The following is a 22,505-nucleotide window of genomic DNA, read 5'->3' on the forward strand; positions in this document are numbered from 1 at the left end:
GGGTAGCTCTTCCGTGGCAAGCATTAATATTAAATCCAGTGCGCTATCTGGTGGTCAGTGGGAGAACAGCAGGATTGAATTTACTTACGTTGCTGTAGACACTGTCGTGGTAGTCCTAACAAATAATACAACAGACTCGTTCCTGGTAATCTTAGGCTGATTGGGCCAGAACGCCTGGCTGCTTTGACCAACAGACTATGACAGAAGTGGCATTATGCCAGCCCAGGACCGAGCTTTTAAGAGGACAAGCAGTTCCATCTTGATCTCTTGGAGACTTGAGCCGCCATCTAAGAAAAGCAACCACCATAAGAACTTCCCAGGTGGCGCTAGTGGGAAAGAATCTGCCTGCAATGCAGGATACAGTCTGGGTGGGGAATCTGGGTGGGGAAGATGTCCTGGAGAAGAAAATGGCAACCCTCTCGACTGTTCTTGCCTAGGAAATCCCAGGGACAGAGGAGCCTGGCCGCCTACAGCCCACGGGGTCACAGAGGGTCAGACACGACTGGACTCACACAGGGCATCCTGCCGTGACAGAGCCCTGGAGAATGAAAGGTCCAGACCTGTGAAGGAAGAATTTGTGTGCTTTGCCTCCCATCATAAATTTATGCGGGTAAATGTCAAATTAAGTTTGAGCGTTTTCAGGGTTTTTGAAAGAGCTTAATTGGTATATAATTCACATACCATAAAACTCACCCTTTTAAAGTGTACTAGTCAGTGACTTGGGGTTTATTCCCTGAGCTGCACAACCATCAACACCATCAATTTTAGAGCATTTTTCATCACCTGAGAACAGAAATGTTGAAGTAATCAAACAAAAACTTGTATATCTATGTTCATTATAGCCTTATTCATGACAGCCAAAAGGTGGTAACAGCCCAAATGGCCATCAACAGATAAAATAAATAAAGTATGGCAGGAGACTTTCCCGGTGGTCCAGTGGCTAAGGCTCTGGGCTTCCAAAGCAGGGGACCTGGTGGTTCCCATGGTTCCATCCATGTGGGAACTAGATCCCACATGCTAAAAGATCCTATATGCCACAACTAAGGCCAGGTGCAGCCAAATAAATAAATATTTTTTAAAAAATCCAAATTACAGCATATCCACAGAATGGAATGCTGTTATTTAGTCGCTAAGTCGTGTCCGACTCTTTACGACACCAAGACTGTATCCTGCATTGCAGGCAGATTCTTTACCACTGAGCCACCAGGGAAGCCCTACAATGGACTATTATTCAGCCAAAAAAAAAGGAATGAAGGGCTGATACATGCTACTTCTTTTTGCCCCCACCATCCTTTCTGGCTCTCGCTTTTCTGATCCTATGGACACCTTTCTAGTAAATCTCTTGCATTAAATTTTCTCTGTTCAAAATACTTAGAGTAGCTTCTGTTGAGAAGCTGCAGCTCTGCAGAGCTCAGTTTCTATATTTTTATTGTGTACACAACACAGCTGCAAAGGGAGGAAGATGAAGAGTGGATGTTATGACAATGCCTCAACCAGAGAAGAACTCCAGGAAAATAGAACTTTTTCTCAACTTCCACCCACTCAGGCTCATCTGGGACAAAATCCCTTGTTCAGGAGTGTTTAGGGGACAGAGGTGAAAGAGAGGTGTGTGTTAGTCTGTGGGCCACTGAGACTATGGGCAGAAGAAGGGAACTCAATGTTTTAGTCTGCTTAAGCTTCCATAACAAAATACCCACAGTTGGGTGGCTTTAACAATGGACGTATATTTTCTCACACTTCTGGAGGCTGAGAAGTCCAAGATCAAGGTGCTGCTTTTTTCTGTGATGTCAACCCAAAAGATTCAGAACCAGCTCTTTAACATGCAAGTCCCCAGCTATTAACCAAGGGAGTGTGAAAAAGTGATTTGGAATTTTTAATAAAAATAATATTTAGAATGTAAAAAAGAGGTAAAGATGTTCTTTCTCCCCTGCAGCTAGCTACATACAGGGATGCTGTTTTGCATAATAAAACATGTAAAGAATCCATCCCATAAGGGAAGCAAACTGAGAACACCTATCTGGTTTTTCTGTGCAACCTGGAGGTCACCAACCTGGTCTGTTCATTTAAGACTGTCCTTGAAGGATAAGTTGAACAAAAGAGTCGTTGAGAGTCTCCTAAAAATTGTTGCCATGTCTTGAGAAAAATAACCTCCGGGAGAAACCTGCAGTTCTGATTGGTTGTCTTCCTTGATCATTTGTTGCCATGGTGATAACATCATCTCTATTATTAAAAGGAATAAATACATGTCGGTTTTCTCTCTCCATCAGAAGAGGATGGTTGGCATTTTTCTTCCGCAAATATAGTGAATATAAAAGCCCGTGACTCTGCCAGATTTCTTAATTTTAAGAAAGACATTGAGAATCGTGTCTCATTTAAGAGAGCCAATGCACTCAGCCGCGTGCAGTCAGATCTGCACAGACGGGTCTAGCTATGGTAACCGCAATGGCGATGAGCTGTAATCCTAACTTCATCAGAGCGCCTGCTGGTGGGAAATGAGAGAACAACAGGGCTGACCCGGCTAGAAGAACCGCTTCCCTCCTTTCCTCTCTGGACCTTTCACCACCACCACCTACCTGGTGGTCAGACTCGCGGTGGAGGACAGAGCGAGGACGAAGATCCCTGGAGGATGGAGGGAATACCCCCTCGTCTCTCAGCACACACTATGGACACCTACTGTATGCCAGGCATTGTGTTAAGCCTTCCACACTAGCCAATCTCATTGCAACCCCTTAAGGAGGGAATATGACCTCTTGACTTTCTGCAGATGTGGACTTCAAAAACAGAGAGGTTAAGTCTCTTGCACAAAGTCACACAGCCAGAAACTGGAGGAGCCACAAGTTAGTCAAACCCAGATCTCTCTCTCTGACTCTGGGCTTCCCAGGTGGCTCAGTGGCAAACACTCCGCCTACCAATGCAGGAGGCACACGAGGCACAGGTTCGACTCCCGGGTCTAGAAGATCCCCTGGAGTAGCAAATGGAAACCCACTCCACTATTCTTGCCTAGAAAATTCCATTACAGTCCGCAGGGTGCAGTCCATGGTTTCACAGAGTGGCCCATGACTGAGTGAGCATGCATGCTCTCTGACTTTAGGCTGAGAAATTCAGCCCAAAGGAAGTGTGGTGGGATTCAGAAGCCTCCCAGTTTACCTTTGAGAGAGAATATCCAGCAAGAGACTCTCAATGTCTATCCATAGAACAGTCCTAGTAAATTGTGACTAACAGTTTTTGAGCACCTGTTACATGCTATATTCTTGGCTAAGCACTTGAGATACATAATCTTACTAAATTCTCCTGATTGATAACTCGTATCTGCCTGACTCCAAGGGTTCTGCTCTTCTGAAGGATTTGGATCAGAGTGTGGCCCTGACTTGATGCAAAAAGTGTTTTCTGGACCTAGGCAACAGCTGTACCATTTCTGATTACAGTCCCTCTGTATCCATGGGTTCCCCATCCATGGCTTCAACCAACCTCAGATCAAAAATATTTGAAAGAATTCCAGAATGCTCCAAAAAGCAAAGCTTGAATTTGTGAATAGTTGCTCCAACAACTATTTACATAGCAAATACACTGTATTAGGCATTATAAGTAATCTAGAGATGATTTAAAGTCAATGTGAGAACATCCATGGCCTATACACACATACTATACCTTGTTATGTAAGGGACTTGAGCATCTCAGGATTTTGGCATCTAATGGGAGAGTCGGGGGCGAGATCCTGGAACCAATCCCTTGCAGAGACCGAGAGACAACTGGTAGCTACTTGGTTTTTGTGTGTGTCACAGTTATCTATTGCTGCATAACAAATCACCCCCAATACCTGCTGGATTAAAACAATAGCTATTCATTTTGCTCACAAAACTGCAATTCAGGGAAGGAAATGACAGTACTCTGCTCCACACGGCATCACCTGCTTTCAGGATGGCACACTTTGGGGGACTTCCCTGGCCATCCAGCAGTTAAGATTGCACTTGCAATATAGGGGATACAGGTTAGATCCCTGGTTGGGGAACCAAGATCCCACATGCTGTGTAGCATGGCCAAATTAAAAAAAAAAATGGCACACTCACATGAGTGTGTCCTCACACTCATGTGAGAAGTTCAGCTGGAACTGAGGGCTTGAGGCTTCATTTCCTCCTCTTCCTCTGGCTGCTTGAGCTTCCTTACAGTATGGCAGTTGGAGTCCAAGAGCAAGTGTCCCAAGAGAACAACTCGGAAGTGAGCTAGCTTTGGAATTACATAACATCACTTCCACTTTATTAGTCAAGGCAGTCACCAAGGCTCTCTCAGTTCCCAAGGAAGGAGACACAGACTCCACTCTTGATGCAGGAGTAGCAAGGTTCTAGAAGCCTTGTTGCAGCCATAGATGGTTTTTGCAGCCATTTCCAGAAAAGAAGATCTGCCATACTCTTGAAGGCAGCCTAGGGCAGAGTGATATCTCCCCCTGCATCTCTCCTTGCTCCCTCTCTAGGAGGAGGGGACATTTTACTGGGGAGAAGATGGGAAGCTGAAGATTCTGCCTAGCTTTGGTCTTGAAACCCTAAGAATCCAAGAACTTAAAAATTGTTTTGAAGAAAAAAAGTGTCATTTGGGGAGAGGGTATCTCTTTGGGAGAATATTTAAGGATTCATGGGCTGGATCTGCCTTTTATTCAATAGTTTATCAAAGACCTCCAGATAACTCCATGGATAATTCCAGAGGCAGAATAGCACCAAGGTCAAGATCCTGGAAAAGACCCTGATGCTGGGAAAGATTGAGGGCAAGAGGAGAAAGGGGCAACAGAGGATGAGATGGTTGGATGGTCGGACCTGAGTTTGAGCAAACTCAGGGAGATGGTGAGGGACAGGGAAGCCTGGTGTGCTGCAGTCCGTGGGGTCTCAAAGAGTCAGACGTGACTTAGCGGCTGAACAACAACAAGATCCCAGCCTTTGGGGCCAGGCAGGCCGTGTCCAAACCCAAGCTTTGCCACTATCTATGTATCCCTGGTGGAGAAGGAAATGGCAACCCACTCCAGTACTCTTGCCTGGAAAATCCCATGGATGGAGGAGCCTGGTAGGCTGCAGTCCATGGGGTCGCAAAGCGTCGGACACAACTGAGCGACTTCACTTTCTTTTTTTTTTTTTTTTTTTGCGACTTCACTTTCTTTCTTTCTATAGTTCCTTTTGGAGAAGGAAATGGCAACCCACTCCAGTGTTCTTGCTTGGAGAATCCCATGGACGGAGGGGCCTGGTGGGCTGCAGTCTATGAGGTTGTTAAGTCGGACACGACTAAGCAACTAACACACACAAACTATGATTGCATAAGCAAATGTCTTTGTTCTTAGAAAACTCACATTTAAGCATTTAGAGGTAATCTGACATGAAGTCTGCAACTTATTATCAATGTCCAGAAAATATGTACATAAACGTATCTGTGAATAATACTGATTCTCAGCTGCCCATTATAACGTGTCTGAATGCAAACCTCCTCTTCGACAAATGTCAGTCAGGCAGCAGTCAACCTGCAGATGTCATTGGCTCTCTGCATATATCTAACATTGGGCATGGGTGACAGTTACTTGGAAGAACATCCTGGAGACAAAAACAGAGCATGCTTTAAGAATGGTTGCATCATGATGGCACAGACAATGTCTTGGGACTTTCTTGGTGGTCCAGCATTCAAGACTCTGAGCTTCCAATGGAGACGGCACAGCTTCCATCCCTGGTCAGGGAACTAAGATCCCACATGCTACACAGTGGGGCCAAAAAGCAAAAGGAAAGAAAGAACAATATCTTGAGCAGCAATGATCCTGAGTAAAAAAGTGAATCTGCAGTGAACTAGAAATAATCCAGAGAACAAACTGATATAGTATTAGAATCGACCTCAGTAGCAGGTTTCCCTGGGGGCTCAGACAGCAAAGAATCTACCTGCAGTGTGAGAGACCCGGGTTCGATCCCTGGGTCAGGAAGATCCTTGAAGAAGGGAATGGCAATCCACTGCAGTATTCTTGCCTGGAGAATTCCATGGACAGAGGAGCCTGGTGGGCTACAGTCTATGAGATGGCAAAGAGTCAGATATGACCGAGCAAGCATTGCTTTCAATAGGAGGCTGGATTCAAGATCACTTATAAAAAATCACCATGTCAATAGACCCTGGGCTACTAGAGAATGTTGTGGGAAATTGGGCTCCTTTCACATTGTCAGCAAAAATACTTTAAAATATCTGGAAATAATCCTATCCCACATTCAGTTCAGTTCAGTCACTCAGTCTGTTCAACTCTTTGCAACCCCATGAATCACAGCACGCCAGGCCTCCCTGTCCATCACCAACTCCCGGAGTTTACTCAAATTCATGTCCACTGAGTTGGTGATGCCATCCAGCCATCTCATCCTCTGCCGTCCCCTTCTCCTCCTGCCCCCAATCCCTCCCAGCATCAGGGTCTTTTCCAATGAATCAACTCTTCACATGAGGTGGCCAAAGTATTAGACTTTCAGCTTTAGCATCAGTCCTTCCAATGAACACCCAGGATTGATCTCCTTTAGGATGAACTGGTTGAATCTCCTTGCAATCCAAGGGACTCTCAAAAGTCTTCTCCAACACCATAGTTCAAAAGCATCAATTTTTCGTTGCTCAGCTTTCTTCACAGTCCAACTCTCACGTCCATACATGATCACTGGAAAAACCATAGCCTTGACTAGACTATCCCACATTAGTAGGCGTCAAATGAGGAAATTTCAAAAGAAGACATGCCAATTCTTCCCCAAAGTTAATTCTTAAAGTTAAGACGATCATAGTTTTAAAGATCCATAAAGTATCAGTTTTACAAAATCAGCCTCTCTTACAGTTAGAAGTGGTCATGAACAATTTTAGACCAAGAGGATGCAAGCAGAAGTGACATTTGCAATGTCTGGGTCATCTCCTGTGGCAATAAATGTCCACTGTCCATCGAATCTTGTTTCCTCTTCTTGGGCAAACGGCCAGATAGGTTTCCCAGTCTCTTTTGCAGTTACAGCTGGCCATGGGTCTGGGTTCTAGCCAATGAAACGCAGTCAAAATACATGCGCTACTTCCAGGACAAGTAACCACATGATGCTCTATGCCCTCTCCTTTCCCAAATTCTGACTGGATAGAGGATCCAGAAGAGGAGTCTGAGTGTGCAGGGGATGCATGCATGCGTGCTAAGTTGCTCAGTCATGTCCAACTCTGCGACCCTGTGGACTGTAACCCACCAGGCTCCTCTGTCCATGGAGATTCTCCAGGCAAGAATACTGGAGTGGGTTGCCATGCCCTCCTCTGGGGGATCTTCCTGACCCAGGGATCTAACCTGCGACTCTTACATCTCTTGCATGGGCAAGAAGGTTCTTTACTGCTAGCGCCACCTGGGAAACCTGCTGGGGAGAGCAGAACCATAAAAGAAAAGGAACTGGGGCCCTGTAGATCATCTGCCTAAAAGGAACTGCTATGTTAGACATCGGGTAAGTGAGATATATAGTTTTGTGTTAAGACATTGAGACTTAGGAATTTATTTGTTACAGCATCTCGAATTACTTACCCTAACTACTGAATCTTCTCAGTGACAACCCTAAATTCTCTTCTTTTAAAAATATATTTATTTATTTATTTGGCTGCACTGGGTCTTTTTTGCAACAGGTGGGATCTTCGATCTCCACTGCAGTATGTGGGATCTTTAGTTGTGGCATCTGAATTCTTAGTTGTAACATGTAGGGTCTAGTTCCCTGACCAGGGATCAAACTTGGGCCTTGTGCATTGGGGAGCATGGAGTCTTAGCCACTGGACCACCAGGGAAGTCCCTAAATGCCCTTCTTGGCCTGTTTTTTGCCTTCCTGCTAATTGGGGCTTTCCAGGTGGCGCTTGTGGTAAAGAACCTGCCTGCCAATGCAGGAAACATAAGAGATGCAGTTTTGATCCCAGGATCAGGAAGATCCTTCAGAGGAGGGCATGGCAATCCACTCCAGTATTCTTACCTGGAGAATACCTCCTCATAGACAGAGGAGCCTGGAGGGCTGCAGTTCATGGGGTTGCAAAGAGTCAGATATGACTGAAGTGACTCAGCCTACTTAGCAACTGTAACAGCTGCTTGGGTGCAGACATGGAAGCCACACATAGAAGACAGTAGGGCCAACCCTCCAGCCCCGGATGCCCTCACACAGTAATGCTGGGATGAATCAGCTTCAGAAGGAAGAAGGTGAATTTGAGGAAACTGCTTTGGGAGAAAAAGTTTGGAGACAAAATAGAAACAAGAAAAGCAGGAGGCTTGGGCTTCCCTGGTGGCTCAGATGGTAAAGAATCTGCCTACAACGCAGGAGATGTGGATTTGATCCTTGGGTTGGGAAGATTCCCCTGGAAAAGGGAATGGCAACCCACTCCAGCAGTCTTGCCTGGAGAATCCCATGGACAGAGGAGCCTGACGGGCTATAGTCCTTAGGATCAGAGAGATTCAGACACGACTGAGCTAACATGACAGACTAACACACACACACACACACACACACACACACACAGAAGGGGATTAAGAATGTCTCCCCATATCATAGACAACTTAACTCTCCTCCTTTTTTTTTTTCCCCCAGGAATTTCCCAAGAGAAATCCAAAACATTTCCATGGGGTGGACCTTTTTCCCACCACACATCCCTCTCTCTTGCTAACCCAGCCCCTGCATTGACCAGGTGTCAGGTAACAATGTGCTCAAGGAAAGCCAGTCTTGTCCCAAAAGGTGAACCCTGATTGGTCTAAACCTTGCTCCTGTTCGCTAGCGATTGACTTAGGTGTGATCATGTGATCCATTATGTGCCAATTAAACTTGAAGGGGTTTTGAGAAAAGATTTATTCTCTCTGATAAAGGGAAATAAAAGAATCTTATTCCATTCCATCCTGACTTCAGTTACTGCCTTGGGAAGTAAGGTCTGAAGCTGTGGCAGCCATCTTGCCACCATAAAGCAATGAGCTTGAAGACAGAAAATATTGAAGATACTAGAGAAGAAGGAGAAAAAAGTCTGGGTTCCTTGTTACATCGTCGAGCCACTGAATCAGTCCTGGTCTCACCTGTCTTCAGACCACGTGAGATAACCATTAAGATTTTTAAAGAAAAGCTAATGTGGTAGTAATTACAGATAGGTGATCAATTTAAGGATACTTGGAGCAATAACTATAATAATGCAAAGAGGGAGAGTTTAAAAAAGCAATCATCAATAGCAGCAAGGACACTTAGAGCCCAGATCTTCATTTCTAACATCATTCTCCAACAAAAGGGGCCAAGGTTCCTTAGAGAAATGATTGATTCTAGGACTGAAACAGTAACTATACAATTTGCGTCTGAAGCAGTTTATAAGACAAGAAAGTAAGGAAGTGCTAACACACACACACACACAGACACACACACCTACACACACATGATGAGGCTGGTAGAATCAGTAGGTCACAATGAGCATAACTTCTGAAACATGAAATGGAATAGTTTCAAAAACATCAAGAGTGCCTTGCCCATAATGAGACTAAGTTCTGTTTCTGAAATTTTTGTTTCAGACTAAATATATATTTTCTGAAAAAATATGTATGTATATGAAATATGGTTGTGTTATGATATAAAATGTGGTTCTTATTGTGAAGCTCATCCAAAACAATTTGAGGGACTTCCCTGGTGGTTCAGTGATTGGGGTTCCATACTTCCACTGCAGGGGGCACAGGTTCGATCCCTGATCAGGGAACTAAGATTTTACAAGCCATGGGGCATGGCCAAAGAAAAACCAAAAACAAACAAACAAAAAATTTGAAATGATCAAGGATACATTTAGGAGCAGAATTGCTAGATTTTTAGCAAATGTACATGTCCAAGTTGTCTATAGAGGTGGTCAATTAGCGCTCCATGACCAAGACCATGATATGGTCACCATGCTCTGTTTCCTATTTCTTCTTCGGAGGCACACAAGAAAATGCACTTCTCTATCCCTCAGCGGTTACATGGGACCGTGTGGCCGGTTCTGGACAATGAAATGTGAGCTGAAGTGACAGATGTCACTTCGACTAAGACAATGAAAACTCCCTGGGACATTCTCTAGTCTTCTTTCTCCTGCTGTGGCAACAAAGAGGACTTCAGGAGAGAGAAAAGAGACTGGGACACTGAGCGACCACATGGAGGACAGCTGTCCCATGGAGAGACTAAGACCCTAGCTGGATTTTATGTGAGTGAGAAAGAAACGTACTGTGTTAATTGAGGTTTTTGCAGTTGTTACTGTACTATAACCTAGCCTGTTCTCCAGGGGACACTCACTAGAGTCTCTGTATCAATATATTCTCCCAGCAGCACTGCAGGAGAATTTCCACCTCCCCATTTTTATCTAGTTATTTTAAAAAATATTTACTGAGCACTTGTTATATTTCTGGCTCTGCTTTTGGTACTGAAGATACAACAGTAAACAAAATAGAAAGACCAGACCCAAGCTTCCCTGGTGGTTCGGTGGTAAAGAATCTGACTGTCGATGCAGGAGACACGGGTTTGATCCCTGACCCAGGAGGACCCCACATGCTGCAAAGTAACTTAAGCCTGTGCACCACAACTACTGATTCTGTGATCTAGAGTCCGAGAGCTGCAACTAATGAAACCAGGCATGACAACTACTGAAGCCCGCAGCACTCTGGAGCCCGTACTTCACATCAAGAGAAACCACTGCAATGAGAAGCCCATGCACCACAACCAGACAGTAGCCTTCCACTCTCTGCAATTAGACAAAAGCCCGTGCAGCAACAGGCAACAGTAAATAAATAAATAAACAAAAATTAAAAAAAAAAGAAGACCAGACCTCATGGAGCTTGTATTCCAGTGGTAGAATCAAACTGTAAATAGAATAAATAAGAAAAGTATATCTTATTTGAGAAGGTTGTCACGCCTATGAAAAAATAAGGCAAAGGAAAGGGAATTTGGAGTGTTGGGTTACAATTTTAAATGGGATGATCAAGGGAGGCCATCACTGAGGACGTGTCACTTGAACAAAGCTAAGGAGGAGACAAACCACATGACTATTGTGGGGAGAGCATTTGAAGGAGAGGAAATAACACAGAGGGTCATACACAGGAATCAGCCATATGTGTTCAAGGAAAGAGGCTGATATGGCTGAAAGAGAGAGCATGAAGGTGAGAGCGTAGGGAGATGAGGTCAGAGAAATAACAAGGTCACCAGATGCTCGTATGGGCCCAGCAACAGATAGTATTATTGGACTAGGTGATTGTCCAGTCGATGTGAACTGGTGTGTTATTGTGATTTTAATTTGAATTTCCCTGACAATAATGGGGTTGAGCTTTAGTTGACTGATCCTTCCTAAAGTTCAGAACACTTGAAGCTGCCGTCAAGATTTTTGCCGGGCTGTAGCATTAGACACCCCAAAGCCTGGAAATCCAGGTGGTCCCCTGTACAGTCACTTAAAATCATTTCCCAGTCCTGGAAAGAAAGCACTATGAGATTAGGATCATCAGATTTAGCAATTAGAAATTCAGGACTCCAGTTGAATTTGAGTTCCAGATCAACAAAAAATATATTTTAGTGTAAGTATGTTCCATGCAACTTTTGCTTAAAAATATTACATTGAGTGAAGTAAGCCAAGACCAGAAAAACGCATGCTATATGGATTCCATTTCTACAAAATTCTAGAACAGGCAGAACTAATCTCCAGTGACAGAAGCCAGAACAACAGTTGCTTGAGGGGAACAGAAATCGACTGGAAAGAGCCACAGGGATCTAACTTCTGGGGTGAGGGAAGTGTTCTATAACTTGTCTTGGGTGGTGGTTACATGGGTGTACACAATTCAACTGAACAGTTAAGATCTGTGGCATTTTATTGAGTGTAAACTATGTCACACATGCAAAAAATACAAAAAAGAGAGAAAAAGTCATACAATTGGCTCTGAAGAAGTCAGAGGTATGGAAGTAGAACGTGCTGATTGGTTAACACCTGAACCACATGACCTCTCACTAAATTAGGCACAAGAGTCAGCTTCCACCAAAACAAGGGCAGTAACCAAAGAGAGGACATGTATATGTTATAAACAAGTGATCCAAAATACTGGTGGCTTAAGTGATGTAGAAGTTTATTTCCCTCTCAAATAGAAGTTTGGCCCTGGGGAAGGAAAGGTGGGCTCTCCTCAGGAAAATCATCAAAGTCCCAGGTGAGTATGGTCACCGTTGGTCTCATGGCCGCCCTACCAGCAGGCAAGAAGAAAAGGGAAGGTATGTCCTCTCCCTTTAAGGGTATACCCAGAAGTTTCATGTATCTCTTCTGCTCACATCCTTTTGGGCCAGAATTCTGTCAGATGAGGACTCATAACTGCAAGGAAGATTAGGAAATGTCATTTTTACTTAGGATGGCAATGTGCCCAGCTAAAATTCTATTAGGCTGGGAAACAGGAAAAATGGATAATGGAAAACAAGTAAGGTCTCTCTCACTGGTTGTATAATGTGGTTAAGAGTGTGAGGTTTTCAGTCAAACTGCTGGGGTGAAAATCCTGACTCTGCCTCCTACTGTGTGACCAGAGGCAAGCTATTTCCCTTCTCTGTTCCTGGTCAAGGCTTTATACCTCTCAGATCTCATCTAATTCCAGTGGCAATAAAAGTTTCAAATGGTGGAAAGTGAAAGTAACAAATTCATAGGGAGGTTGTAAGAATTAAATGAACTAACAGCAGGTGAAATGGTGCCTGGAACACAGTATGTGTTCAAACGTACTGATAGTAGTATATCATTTCATAGTGAAAGAAAGAAAGTGAAGTCGCTCAGTCGTGTCCAACTCTTTGCAACCCCATGGACTGTAGCCTACTAGGCTCCTCCCTCCATGGGATTCTCCAAGCAAGAGTACTTGGAGTGGGTTGCCATTTCCTTCTCCAGGGGATCTTCCCAACTCAGGGATCGAGCTGGTGTCTCCCGAATTCCAGGCAGACACTTTAACCTCTGAGCCACCAGGGAAGCCCACCTAAGTAATTCAGAAGGTAAGGTCTTCCTGGTAGAAATTGAGACTCAGAGACAGGGAGAGGAGAAACAGGGAGAGAGAGCATGAGTGTGACTTCCTTTGCTTATTTGTTCAGCAAATGATGACTGGGTCCTTGGCCCTCTCTGTTTCAGGGTCAACGCTGATGACCAAGACAGAGTTTAGCCTGGGTCACATTCATCAGAAATTCTTTAGTTTTAAGTGACAGAAACTCAACTCAAACCAGCTTGGGATAAATGGGACATTTTAATAGCTCATATCAAAATCCTGGCATGAGGCAGCTGGCCTCAAGCTGGAATCAGTGAAGGGAATGGCAACAGGACTCTCTCACTCCACCTCTTCATTGCTTCTCCCTGGAGTCAGTTTTATTCTCTCCTCTGGGTGTGAAAAATGTCATAGATAGGTCCAGACCTATGTCTTCACTGCCTCACCACAAAAAGGAAAAGACTTCCTGCCCCCAAAAGTCTAGATCCAAAAACCCAGGGAAGTCCTCTCATTGGCTCAGCCTACAGGCTGTTCCAGGTGTAACATAAAGACTGGTCCAGCTTGACTCACTTGCCACTCGTCAGCCAATCACCGAGAGGGGGTAGGGCACAGACGCAAATATAGCCCTAATTCAAAACAAGAGAAATTGGGGGGGGGGGGGGGTTGCCGTTTCTGAGCGCCCGTAGCTAACTTTCCCACTCTTCTTCCTTCTGTGGTTGGAAACTTGGAACAAGGAGTGCAAGACTCAGGTGGTTTACAAGACAGCAGGACAATGGCTGGGAAGTTTGGTCTCCCCCGCCCAGTCAAGCACAGATCCCGGAATTACAGCAGGCACCCCACTGAGGCTTATTGAATGAATGACTGAATACCTCGTTCTCAGGGCTGTTCTGGAACAGCCCGTTTCACAGACCCTGAAGCGATTATAAGTGAAGTGAAGCGAGGACAGGGGCTTCACACACCTGTGGAGTGTGTCTCACGCTGCAGACACCTGCCCCTATGGGCGATGAGCGGAACTTTCAGGCTAAAAGCTGAACCTTGAAGACCCCACCACCCCTAGGGCCCAATTGGGGGCGGGGCTTCCGACCAGCATTTTGGATTGCACCATCTTCCATCTGTCAGAGGGGAGAATCAAGAAAGTACTTCTGCACCTTCCGCCACCCTTTTTACCATTCCCTGACCACGAAGACGATGTATTTGCTTCTCTAGAAGTCATACAATTTCCCTCTTCGCTTCCTTACGCCTCATAGCTCCACACAGTCACACACTTCAGGCTGCCCACCACCACCACGCAGTGGCTCGCCCCAGTTTGACGCATTGCAGGGAAGGCCGGACCAATCGGCACCGCGTTCTTATTTCCGCCGTGGCCCGGACCCAATAGCGGCGCGTCTCACACAGGGACGCGTCACGCGCCAGCCGAACGGTGCCCCTCCGCCGAGGAGGAAAGTAGAGTGGGCACAGGGGGCGGGGCGCATGGCGACGGAAAGTAGTTCCGCGGCGGGTGCGCGCGCGCGCGCGCGCGCGGCCGGCCATAAACCCAACCCTGTGAGGAGTGAGAGAGCCGCGGGCCCGACAGTCCTGAGAGAGGCGCGGAGGGATCCGTGGGAGCCGCAGTGCGGCGGCGCGCGGACCGGGCGGGGCGGGGCCGGGCGAGGCGGGGCGCGCGCGGCGGCCGTTGAGGGACCGTTGGGGCGGGCGGCGGCGGCGGCGGCGGCGCGCGCTGCAGGCAGTGAGTGTGGAGGCGCAGACGCGCGGCGGAGCTCGAGCTGCTGCAGCTGCTGCCGCCGCCGGAGGACCCTTGATACCCGCGCTCCGGACACCCGGCCCTCGCCATGGTGAGTGAGACTGAGAGCCGCCGAGGTTGGGGGCACTGAGGCGGACACGGCAGAGGAGGACCCCCGAGAGCACGAGTGGACTCAGAATGGAGGGGGAGGAGCGTTTGGGCCCCGGAGAGCGCCTCCGGACCCTTCTCTGCCTCTCGATCGGGGGCATTTGAACCCACAGTAGGGCGTTTGGATCCCCAAAGGGAGTTGGGGGCTTTCAGAAGCGACAGTTAGCACCAGGTGGGATGTCTAGACCCCAGAAAGGGCACTTGAGCCCTCCAAGGGGGCATTTGAGTCGAGGATGGAGCATCTGGACTCTTGGACCCAGGATGGGGCGTTTGGTCTCTAAGGTGGGGTGTTTCGATTCCAGGGGAGCGAGGTAAGAGTCATTGGCTAGGGAAGGAGGTGACTTGTGCCCTGATAAAGGCTTTTGGGTCCTAATAGGTAGCAGGGAAGGGGGATCGGAGGGACGCCGGGCTGCTGGGAAACTCCCTGAGAGGGGGTGGTGGATAGCTGGGCCTGGATGGAGGGGGAGCCCTCCCGGGAGGCAGGGAGGAGGGTCGCTTCTGCAGATCAGACCCTTGAGAGGAGAAAAGGGGGTTCTCCAAGGACCGACATTGCAGAGAAAGGAGGAGGAGGGTGAGGTGCATGCTCTGGAAGGAAGAGCCTGGGGTGGGTGGCAGCCAAGGTTAGAAGATGCCCTGGAAGCCTACGGGGGCTGAAAAGGATGGGGTCGGGGAAGGGGTCAAAAAGGGATGGTGAGCTTGTAAGTGGTGGGGGGACAGGGCGCCTCGTGGTTTATGTGAGGGGCAGCCAGAGAATGTTCTGAGGTTCCTATTGGGTTAAGACTATTGAACTAGAAAGGGAAATTGGGGGTTTTGGTGGGAGGAAGGAGGGCGTTGTGTTTGGGTTCATGAAGAGGTGGGTTTCCAAAGTGAAGGGTGGGAGAGAACTTCGGCTTCTGTGGTAAGGAGGTGAGATGGAAGGCGATCCGGGGACATGTTAAAGAAAATGAATGGCAGCCGAGGTGGGCCTAGGGTTGGAGGTGGATGTGGTGGGTAGCTCCCTGGAAGTTTCCAGGGCAAAGCTGGGACAAAGACTGTTCAGTCTGGATGGGGAGTGGGCTGCAGAGGCAAGAGGGAGTGGCTCAGGGGTCCCTTTCCCAGGAAGAATGGGGTTGGGCAGGAGGCACCAGGCTGTGGGAGCAGGTGGGCGGAGCTGTTGGGGCCTCTATTGCGCACTGAAGCTGCATGAAATGGGGGTGGGGAGGAGCAAAGTTTAGGATGCATCAAATGAGCCAGCTTTTAAAGCCTTGAACCTCACCTGCTTGCTGCCCCTTTCAGACCCAGAGAGCTGTTCTTTTCCAAACAGGAATGCTGGTTTTACTTGGTCTCCAGCTCCACACACTGCTCTGCATCTCCTCACTTGTGCCAAATGACAGTGCAGTACAGTGTGGCGTCAGTGACAATCGCACGCCTGTTCCTATGGCCTCAGGGTGGGGGCTGCAGAGAGGACCTCCAGAGGGACCCCTTCATCAGCCCCAGGGCCACTTGTTCTGTTCGGGGCCCTCCCTGAGTGCTTCTGTTAATTCCCACAGCTCGGGCTTTGAGAGAAAACCAGCAGACTAGTTCTTACCCGGTCCCCACCACCCACAGCCCCCAGCCCCCCCCCAGGCTCAGCCTTGGAGCCGTGTGCAGCCACCCTCCCTGGCAAGGCTGGGGAAAACAGGCAGCCGCTGCTGTGTATCAGATCTCATACTTGCTGACACAGACCTGATGGCTCCTCTTGCCGCTACCCCATTTTCCCCCAGCAGAGCCTTGCTAAACGGGCGCCGAATCACTGACAGGCACCAGGAGGCCCCCACCTGCCAAATAAGACCTGAGCTTTGGCCCCACTAGTTTCTCTTTCCCTTTGTAATCAGCAAGGTATGGGTGGGACAAGTCACTGTTAACTGGCTTTGGACTTTGGCCTGAGCCCTGTGGCTCCTCCTTGGCCCGGGTGAGGGGCCCTGGCCTTGGTTTCTGTTCTCATCTAACACTGCTTTCTGGCACTGGCTGGGGGCTGGGGCAAGGTAGAGAAATTATACCCTCTTCCCTCCCCCACCCCAGGATTTTTTTTTCCTTGTCCAGCCTCTTGCTGGAGCTTAAAGGGATGGGGAAGCAGGGGACCAGCTGGGTTATTTTGCAGATAGTTTTTGGTGAAAGCTAAAAATCTGCAGATGTGGAAAGGGAAAAAACCTTGAGAAGGAAGGGATCCCCAGCAGTGATCAGTTTTTTGGGCAGCAACCTTGCTTTGAGATCTATAGCTGGGAGCTGGGCCCTTTTCCTTCCCCGCGCAGGGGAGAGGGTCTTCCTAAGAGGGAGGAAGGGAGTGTGACGGCCCTACAGGCAGAGCCACGCCTATTTGCAGCAAGCCTGGAACAGTGGCAGTGCCTCCTCTGCGCGTTGCAGCTTGGCGGCAGGGAGCGGTGGACAACCAGCCTTCAGCACCACGCGGGCATTCATTCTGCAACCTGCCCCAGCCTCCTTGCCCCCAGCCCCTGCGGGTGCTGCCCAAGATCGTGTGGCAGGGGTTCGGAGGGCCCTTGTTGGCCTGGCCCTTACCACGTAGGCCAGGGGAATGGATGAGAGCTGGGGGAGGGCAGCCCTCCCCGGGCCCTCCTCCCCACTCCTGGTGCTGCCTGGCCTTGGTAACAGAAGCCCATCCTGTCTTCTCACTTTCCCCCAGCAGCTTTCTCGGGTGTCAGGACCTAGGCGATCGGCATAGAAGCCAAGGGAAGCAGAGGAGCAAAGGGCTCGTGGGCCTGGGGCTGCCAGGCTGGCATGCAGGAGCCTGGCAGCCCTGGGTCTCTTTTGAAAGCGAGGCAGAAGTATCTCCTTTTGGCCTCCTAACCTTCCCTTTAGACTTTGGACTTTTCCAGAATGTTGATGTGTGCTGTGTTTCCTTCTCTACATTCCTGCTTCCCCCGCCCTTAGCCATTTCCCTTCTGTAATCATCACCCTGATTTCCCCTCCTGTTCTATCTGTTTGGGGTTTAGCCTCGAGTCCTTCTTCCTTTATATTTAAGAGACAGAAAAAGGACTTGTCAGACTTGTTCTAATATGATTGGTCTTCACATTTGGGATGGGGCAGAAGGGTGGGGGTGGGGCTCTTGCTAGATTCCCAAGGAAGTTCTGGAATCTCTGTGTAGAATAACGCTAGTACACACAGTGGCACGCCTTAGTTTGAGGGGCTATCAGACTCAGAGCTGGAAGCCTGCTGTAGATGTGGAGCCCCTTTCCCTAGTTGTAAGAGGAAATGAGGAAAGGGGCAGTGGTCCAAGGGCGAGCCATGCCTTCTGGCAGCACTCAGGGACCCCAAGGAAAATTCCTGTTTTACTGCCTAAAGCTAAACATTGGGATTCAGCTCCCCCATTCCCGCGTGGCTCCTCCCCCAGAGAATCCCTCTGCTGGACTGGTTCAGGACAGGCTGGCCTCTGCTTCTCCTCTGCCCCACCCCCAAGCCCGGCAGGCGGGCGGCAGGGGCTGCCCGACCCCGACTGGCCATTCCCCAGAGTGGCCAGGGCCCGCAAGGGTTAAAAACTGCAGCGCAGCAGGGGGAGGTGACTTGCGTCCTCCAGCCTCTGCCACCAGCGCCATGCCTGCTGCAGTCCGCTCCCCGACACTCACCCTTCCTGCCCCAAAGGAGCAGTGGAGTGAATGGTGCCCCGCACCGAAGAGAGTGGGGGCTGCCCCCCTGCCTTCCCAGGGTTCTTTCAGGCACTCCACATACACCAGTTGGCAGAATTGTTGCCAGTTGGGTCTGCAGTGCTTGGACCTGGTGCTTCCAAATTGGTGACATAGAAACTAGGAAAGAGCCGGCTGCCTACCCTGGGCCTGGCCTGCTTCAGTTTGGAGCCTTCTAGAAGAGCTGCTTGATTAGGCTTCCAGGGCAATTGCTCCCTTCACTCAGCCTCTGGGGCTCCCAGCGGCTGTGACGGCACTGAGACTTGAACCGGCGCAGGTGCAGCTGGGCTAGGGCTGGCTCCAGGGCCCTGGGTCAGGCTGGCCTGGGTCTCCAGCCTCCCAAATCACCAGACTTGATCCAGTACTGGCTCTGGCATGACCGCCCTTGCCCAGGTACATGGACTACCATGTGGAGCTGGCCGCACCAGCGGGGGCCGGGCTGAGCAAGGAAAGATGTGCCAGCCTGTGACTAACTTTCTCCTTCCTGCTTTTCCAGGCTGACCAGCTGACCGAGGAGCAGATCGCAGGTGAGCTTGCTTCCCTCCTTCCCTCCCCCACCCCCTTTTCCTCCCCTCACCCTGCCGCATGAATGCCTCTGCATCCCCAGCCAAGTCTTAACGCCAGCCAGGAGGAGCATCTGACAGACTCACGTGTATGAGAGCGCACCAGTGACACCAGACCCCACAGTCCTGAGCCAGGCCCTCCTCAGGCAGCAGGGCCGTGTTCCTCTCCTGGCCAGGGGTCACCGGGCCTTTTAATCTGTGGCTGCAGTGTGAGCCCAGCCGTCTGTCCTGGCTCCTGCCAGTTAGGCTCAGAAGGTGAACTCCCTGCAGGGCTCCTGGCCCACTTCAGGAGCCACCCAGGGGAGGGCTTGTCACTCCCACCTCTGCACTCCTCTTCGCGCATGCTTGCACTCGCTTCTTCCTGGGCCGGAAGTGTCTTCCCCCAGCTCTTTGCACCAGGCAGCTCCTTCTCCTCTTTTGGGTCTTGATTCAAATGTCATCTTGGAAAGGCCTTCCCTGACCCCATCTCAAATAAACAGCCTTCCATCACTCTCTGTTTCCTTACTAGCCTTTCTCACCATCTGAAATTAATCTCTGATGTCTGCCGACTGCATCTCCCTGTCACTAGATGAGATCCTCACTGGGGGCTTTTTTGTGTGTTGGTCCCTGCTGTACCTTTGGTGCCTGCAACATAATGGTTGCTGCGTACATTTTTGTTGGCTAAATAACTAAATGAACAAGGGAACGATCACATATCTTCCAGTAAGCTTAAAGAAGTCCTTGAGTCCTATGTAATTCATGTCTGTAGGCTCCCCTAAAGCCCTGTGGCCACAGCTACAGGAAGTACTGTGTGCTGAGAAGGTTTCCGTGTCCTGTCCCCCCACCCCCGCCCCCCAGACTGTGAGCTACTACAGAGGACAGAGACCAGCTCCCAGTTACGTCCCACAGCCATGGGCCAGCACAGAGTAGCCCCTGGAGCCGGCTTTGCTGTCAGGGTCCACAGGCTGCATGTGACACGCACAGAGAGCCCAGCTTCTGAAGTGGGAGAGGCGGGCATGGGCTTGCCTTCTCTTCTTTACTCCCCTCTCCTCCTCCTTCCCCCACATCTTCAGCTTCTGAACTTTGGAGACCCACCAAGGAAAAGCAGAGAGCTGCCTTGTTGTTCATTGATCCTGAGTGAAAAGCAGAGAGCTGCCTTGTTGTTCATTGATCCTGAGTGCAGGGTGCCCGCGTGACCCCTGAGAACAACAAGGCCTCGGCACAGGGAGGCGCCAGCATCCCCCAGGAGACTCGGAGTCTCCAGGGCCCAGAGGTTCAGGCCGGGGCAGAGCCTCTCGGCTGTACGTGTGGCTCCCGTACTGGCCACCCACAGCCCCAGCTCTGCCCCCGCTTGACACCAACACACGCTCCACATCGCCCCCACCCCCCGTCCCCATTAGCAAACTGTCCGCCGCCTCACCCCAGCCCACACCCTCTGGGAATAGGCTGCCAGGCATCTGTTCCCCTAGGGTTTGGGGGCAGGGAGCACCAGGTGCCAAAATGGGCCCAGTGGGAGGGCAGGAGCCACGTGCTTCTCCTCCCGCTCCTGATGCGGCCCCAGCTGTGGCCTTCCCACTCAGCACCCCCAGCTCCTCGGCCTCCTGGCTTGGCAGCCGTCCCCTCTCCTTCCACACCCCCCACCCCGCCTACCCCACACAGTCCATCAGCCGCGCCCTGCTGCCGGCCACCCCCACACTCCGACCCACGCGCTGGGCCTGGAAACTGAGAGCCGGGCTGGTAGTCCGCGTCGGGCGGGATGCCGTGGTGCCCGGCGCTGTCCTGCAGGCCCTCCTGCCCTTCCTCTCCTGGCCCACTGACCTTGGCTGGCACACTTCAGATGGAGACTTCCTTGGCTCTCCTCCCTTCCAGGACACTGGTCTGTTTCATCACTCGAGGGAGAGACTGAAGCCAGGGACCAAAAAGAAATGTAGAGGATCTAAGGCCACTGTCAGCCCGTTTTCCCCAGTATTCTCAGTGAGCCAGGCGGAGCAGGCAACTTTCCCCGTCCCTAAGCAGGCGCTCCGTGAGGGGTGAAGGGAAGAAGGAAGCGGCCTGTGCCCAGTACAGAGGCGAGAGACTTGGGCTGGCATCGGATCCCTTCTGGATTCTTGAGGCGGGCCTGACTCTCAGGCCTTGCCGTGCCCTCACCTCTGGTTCGTTGTGCTCCTCGCCGCAGAGTTCAAGGAGGCCTTCTCCCTCTTCGACAAGGACGGGGACGGCACCATCACCACCAAGGAGCTGGGGACGGTGATGAGGTCCCTGGGGCAGAACCCCACTGAGGCCGAGCTGCAGGACATGATCAACGAGGTGGATGCAGATGGTGAGCCCGCACCCAGGGTGGGAGGGCAGCCCTCTCCCAGTGCCCCCGGGGAGCCGCCCTCCGGGGTGGACGGCCAGCGTCTCCTCCACCAGGGCCCTGGGGATATCTCCCCAGGCTCAGGCCCAGAGCGTCTCCCCCCCTCCCCCGGGGAGCCGCCCTCCGGGGTGGACGACCAGCGTCTCCTCCGCCAGGGCCCTGGGGACATCTTCCCGGGCTCAGGCGCAGAGCGTCTCCCCCCCCCCCCCCCCCCCCCACCTCGCAGGGAATGGGACCATTGACTTCCCCGAGTTCCTGACCATGATGGCCAGAAAGATGAAGGACACGGACAGTGAGGAGGAGATCCGAGAGGCCTTCCGTGTGTTTGACAAGGTGAGCAGGCCTTTCCCCGAGGGGCCCTGGCCCTCCGGCAAAGAGTAGGACAGGTGGGGTCTCGGGACACCCAGCCTAACCGGAGTCACCACTTCCGGAGGCCAGCGTTCCAGTGCCAGCCCCACTGCCGGCTTGCTCTACCACTGCAGGAAACCCCTGCCTGTGCCAAGGGAGGTGACTGACAGGCCCTGCGCTGGGGTCTCTCTCCCGCTGCCCCCCAGGAGAGAGCCGGGCGAACGGATGCCTCAAGCTTGGAGCCTCTGTCTGTCCCCTGACACCCAGGACGGCATGTGCTGGGGTCTCTCCCACTGCCCCCCAAGAAAACGCCGGGCAGACGAACGCCTCACGCTCAGCGCCTTTGTCTGTCCCCCAACATGCAGGACGGCAATGGGTATATCAGCGCTGCAGAGCTGCGCCACGTCATGACGAACCTGGGCGAGAAGCTGACCGACGAGGAGGTGGACGAGATGATCAGGGAGGCCGACATTGACGGGGACGGCCAGGTCAATTATGAAGGTGAGCCGCCAGCCCCGTCTCCATGCCTGCAGGAGCTGGGGGAACCCTGCTTTCTGCTGACCTCCCTGTCTTTCCCTCCACAGAGTTTGTACAGATGATGACTGCAAAGTGAAGGCCCCCGGGCAGCTGGTGATGCCCGTTCTCTCGATCTCTCTCTCTCCCCGCGCGCGCACTCTCTTCAACACTCCCTGCCTATCCCGGTTTTAGCAAACACCAGTTGATGGACTGAGAATCTGATAAAGCAACAAAAGATTTGTCCCAA

General features: G+C 50.6%; 1 protein-coding gene across 1 annotated transcript; it reads left to right on the forward strand.

The window, feature by feature from the left end:
• Positions 1 to 14,587: 14,587 nt before the first annotated feature.
• Positions 14,588 to 22,505, forward strand: CALM3 (calmodulin 3). The gene is made up of 6 exons (XM_065926359.1): positions 14,588 to 14,784; positions 18,993 to 19,023; positions 21,215 to 21,358; positions 21,621 to 21,727; positions 22,108 to 22,243; positions 22,327 to 22,505. The coding sequence occupies exons 1-6, from the start codon at positions 14,782 to 14,784 to the stop codon at positions 22,353 to 22,355; spliced, it is 450 nt and encodes a 149-aa protein (XP_065782431.1). The 5' UTR covers positions 14,588 to 14,781; the 3' UTR covers positions 22,356 to 22,505.

Source organism: Muntiacus reevesi, chromosome 2 (assembly GCF_963930625.1).
Source record: "Muntiacus reevesi chromosome 2, mMunRee1.1, whole genome shotgun sequence".
In the NCBI taxonomy this organism is placed as follows: Eukaryota; Metazoa; Chordata; class Mammalia; order Artiodactyla; family Cervidae; genus Muntiacus; species Muntiacus reevesi.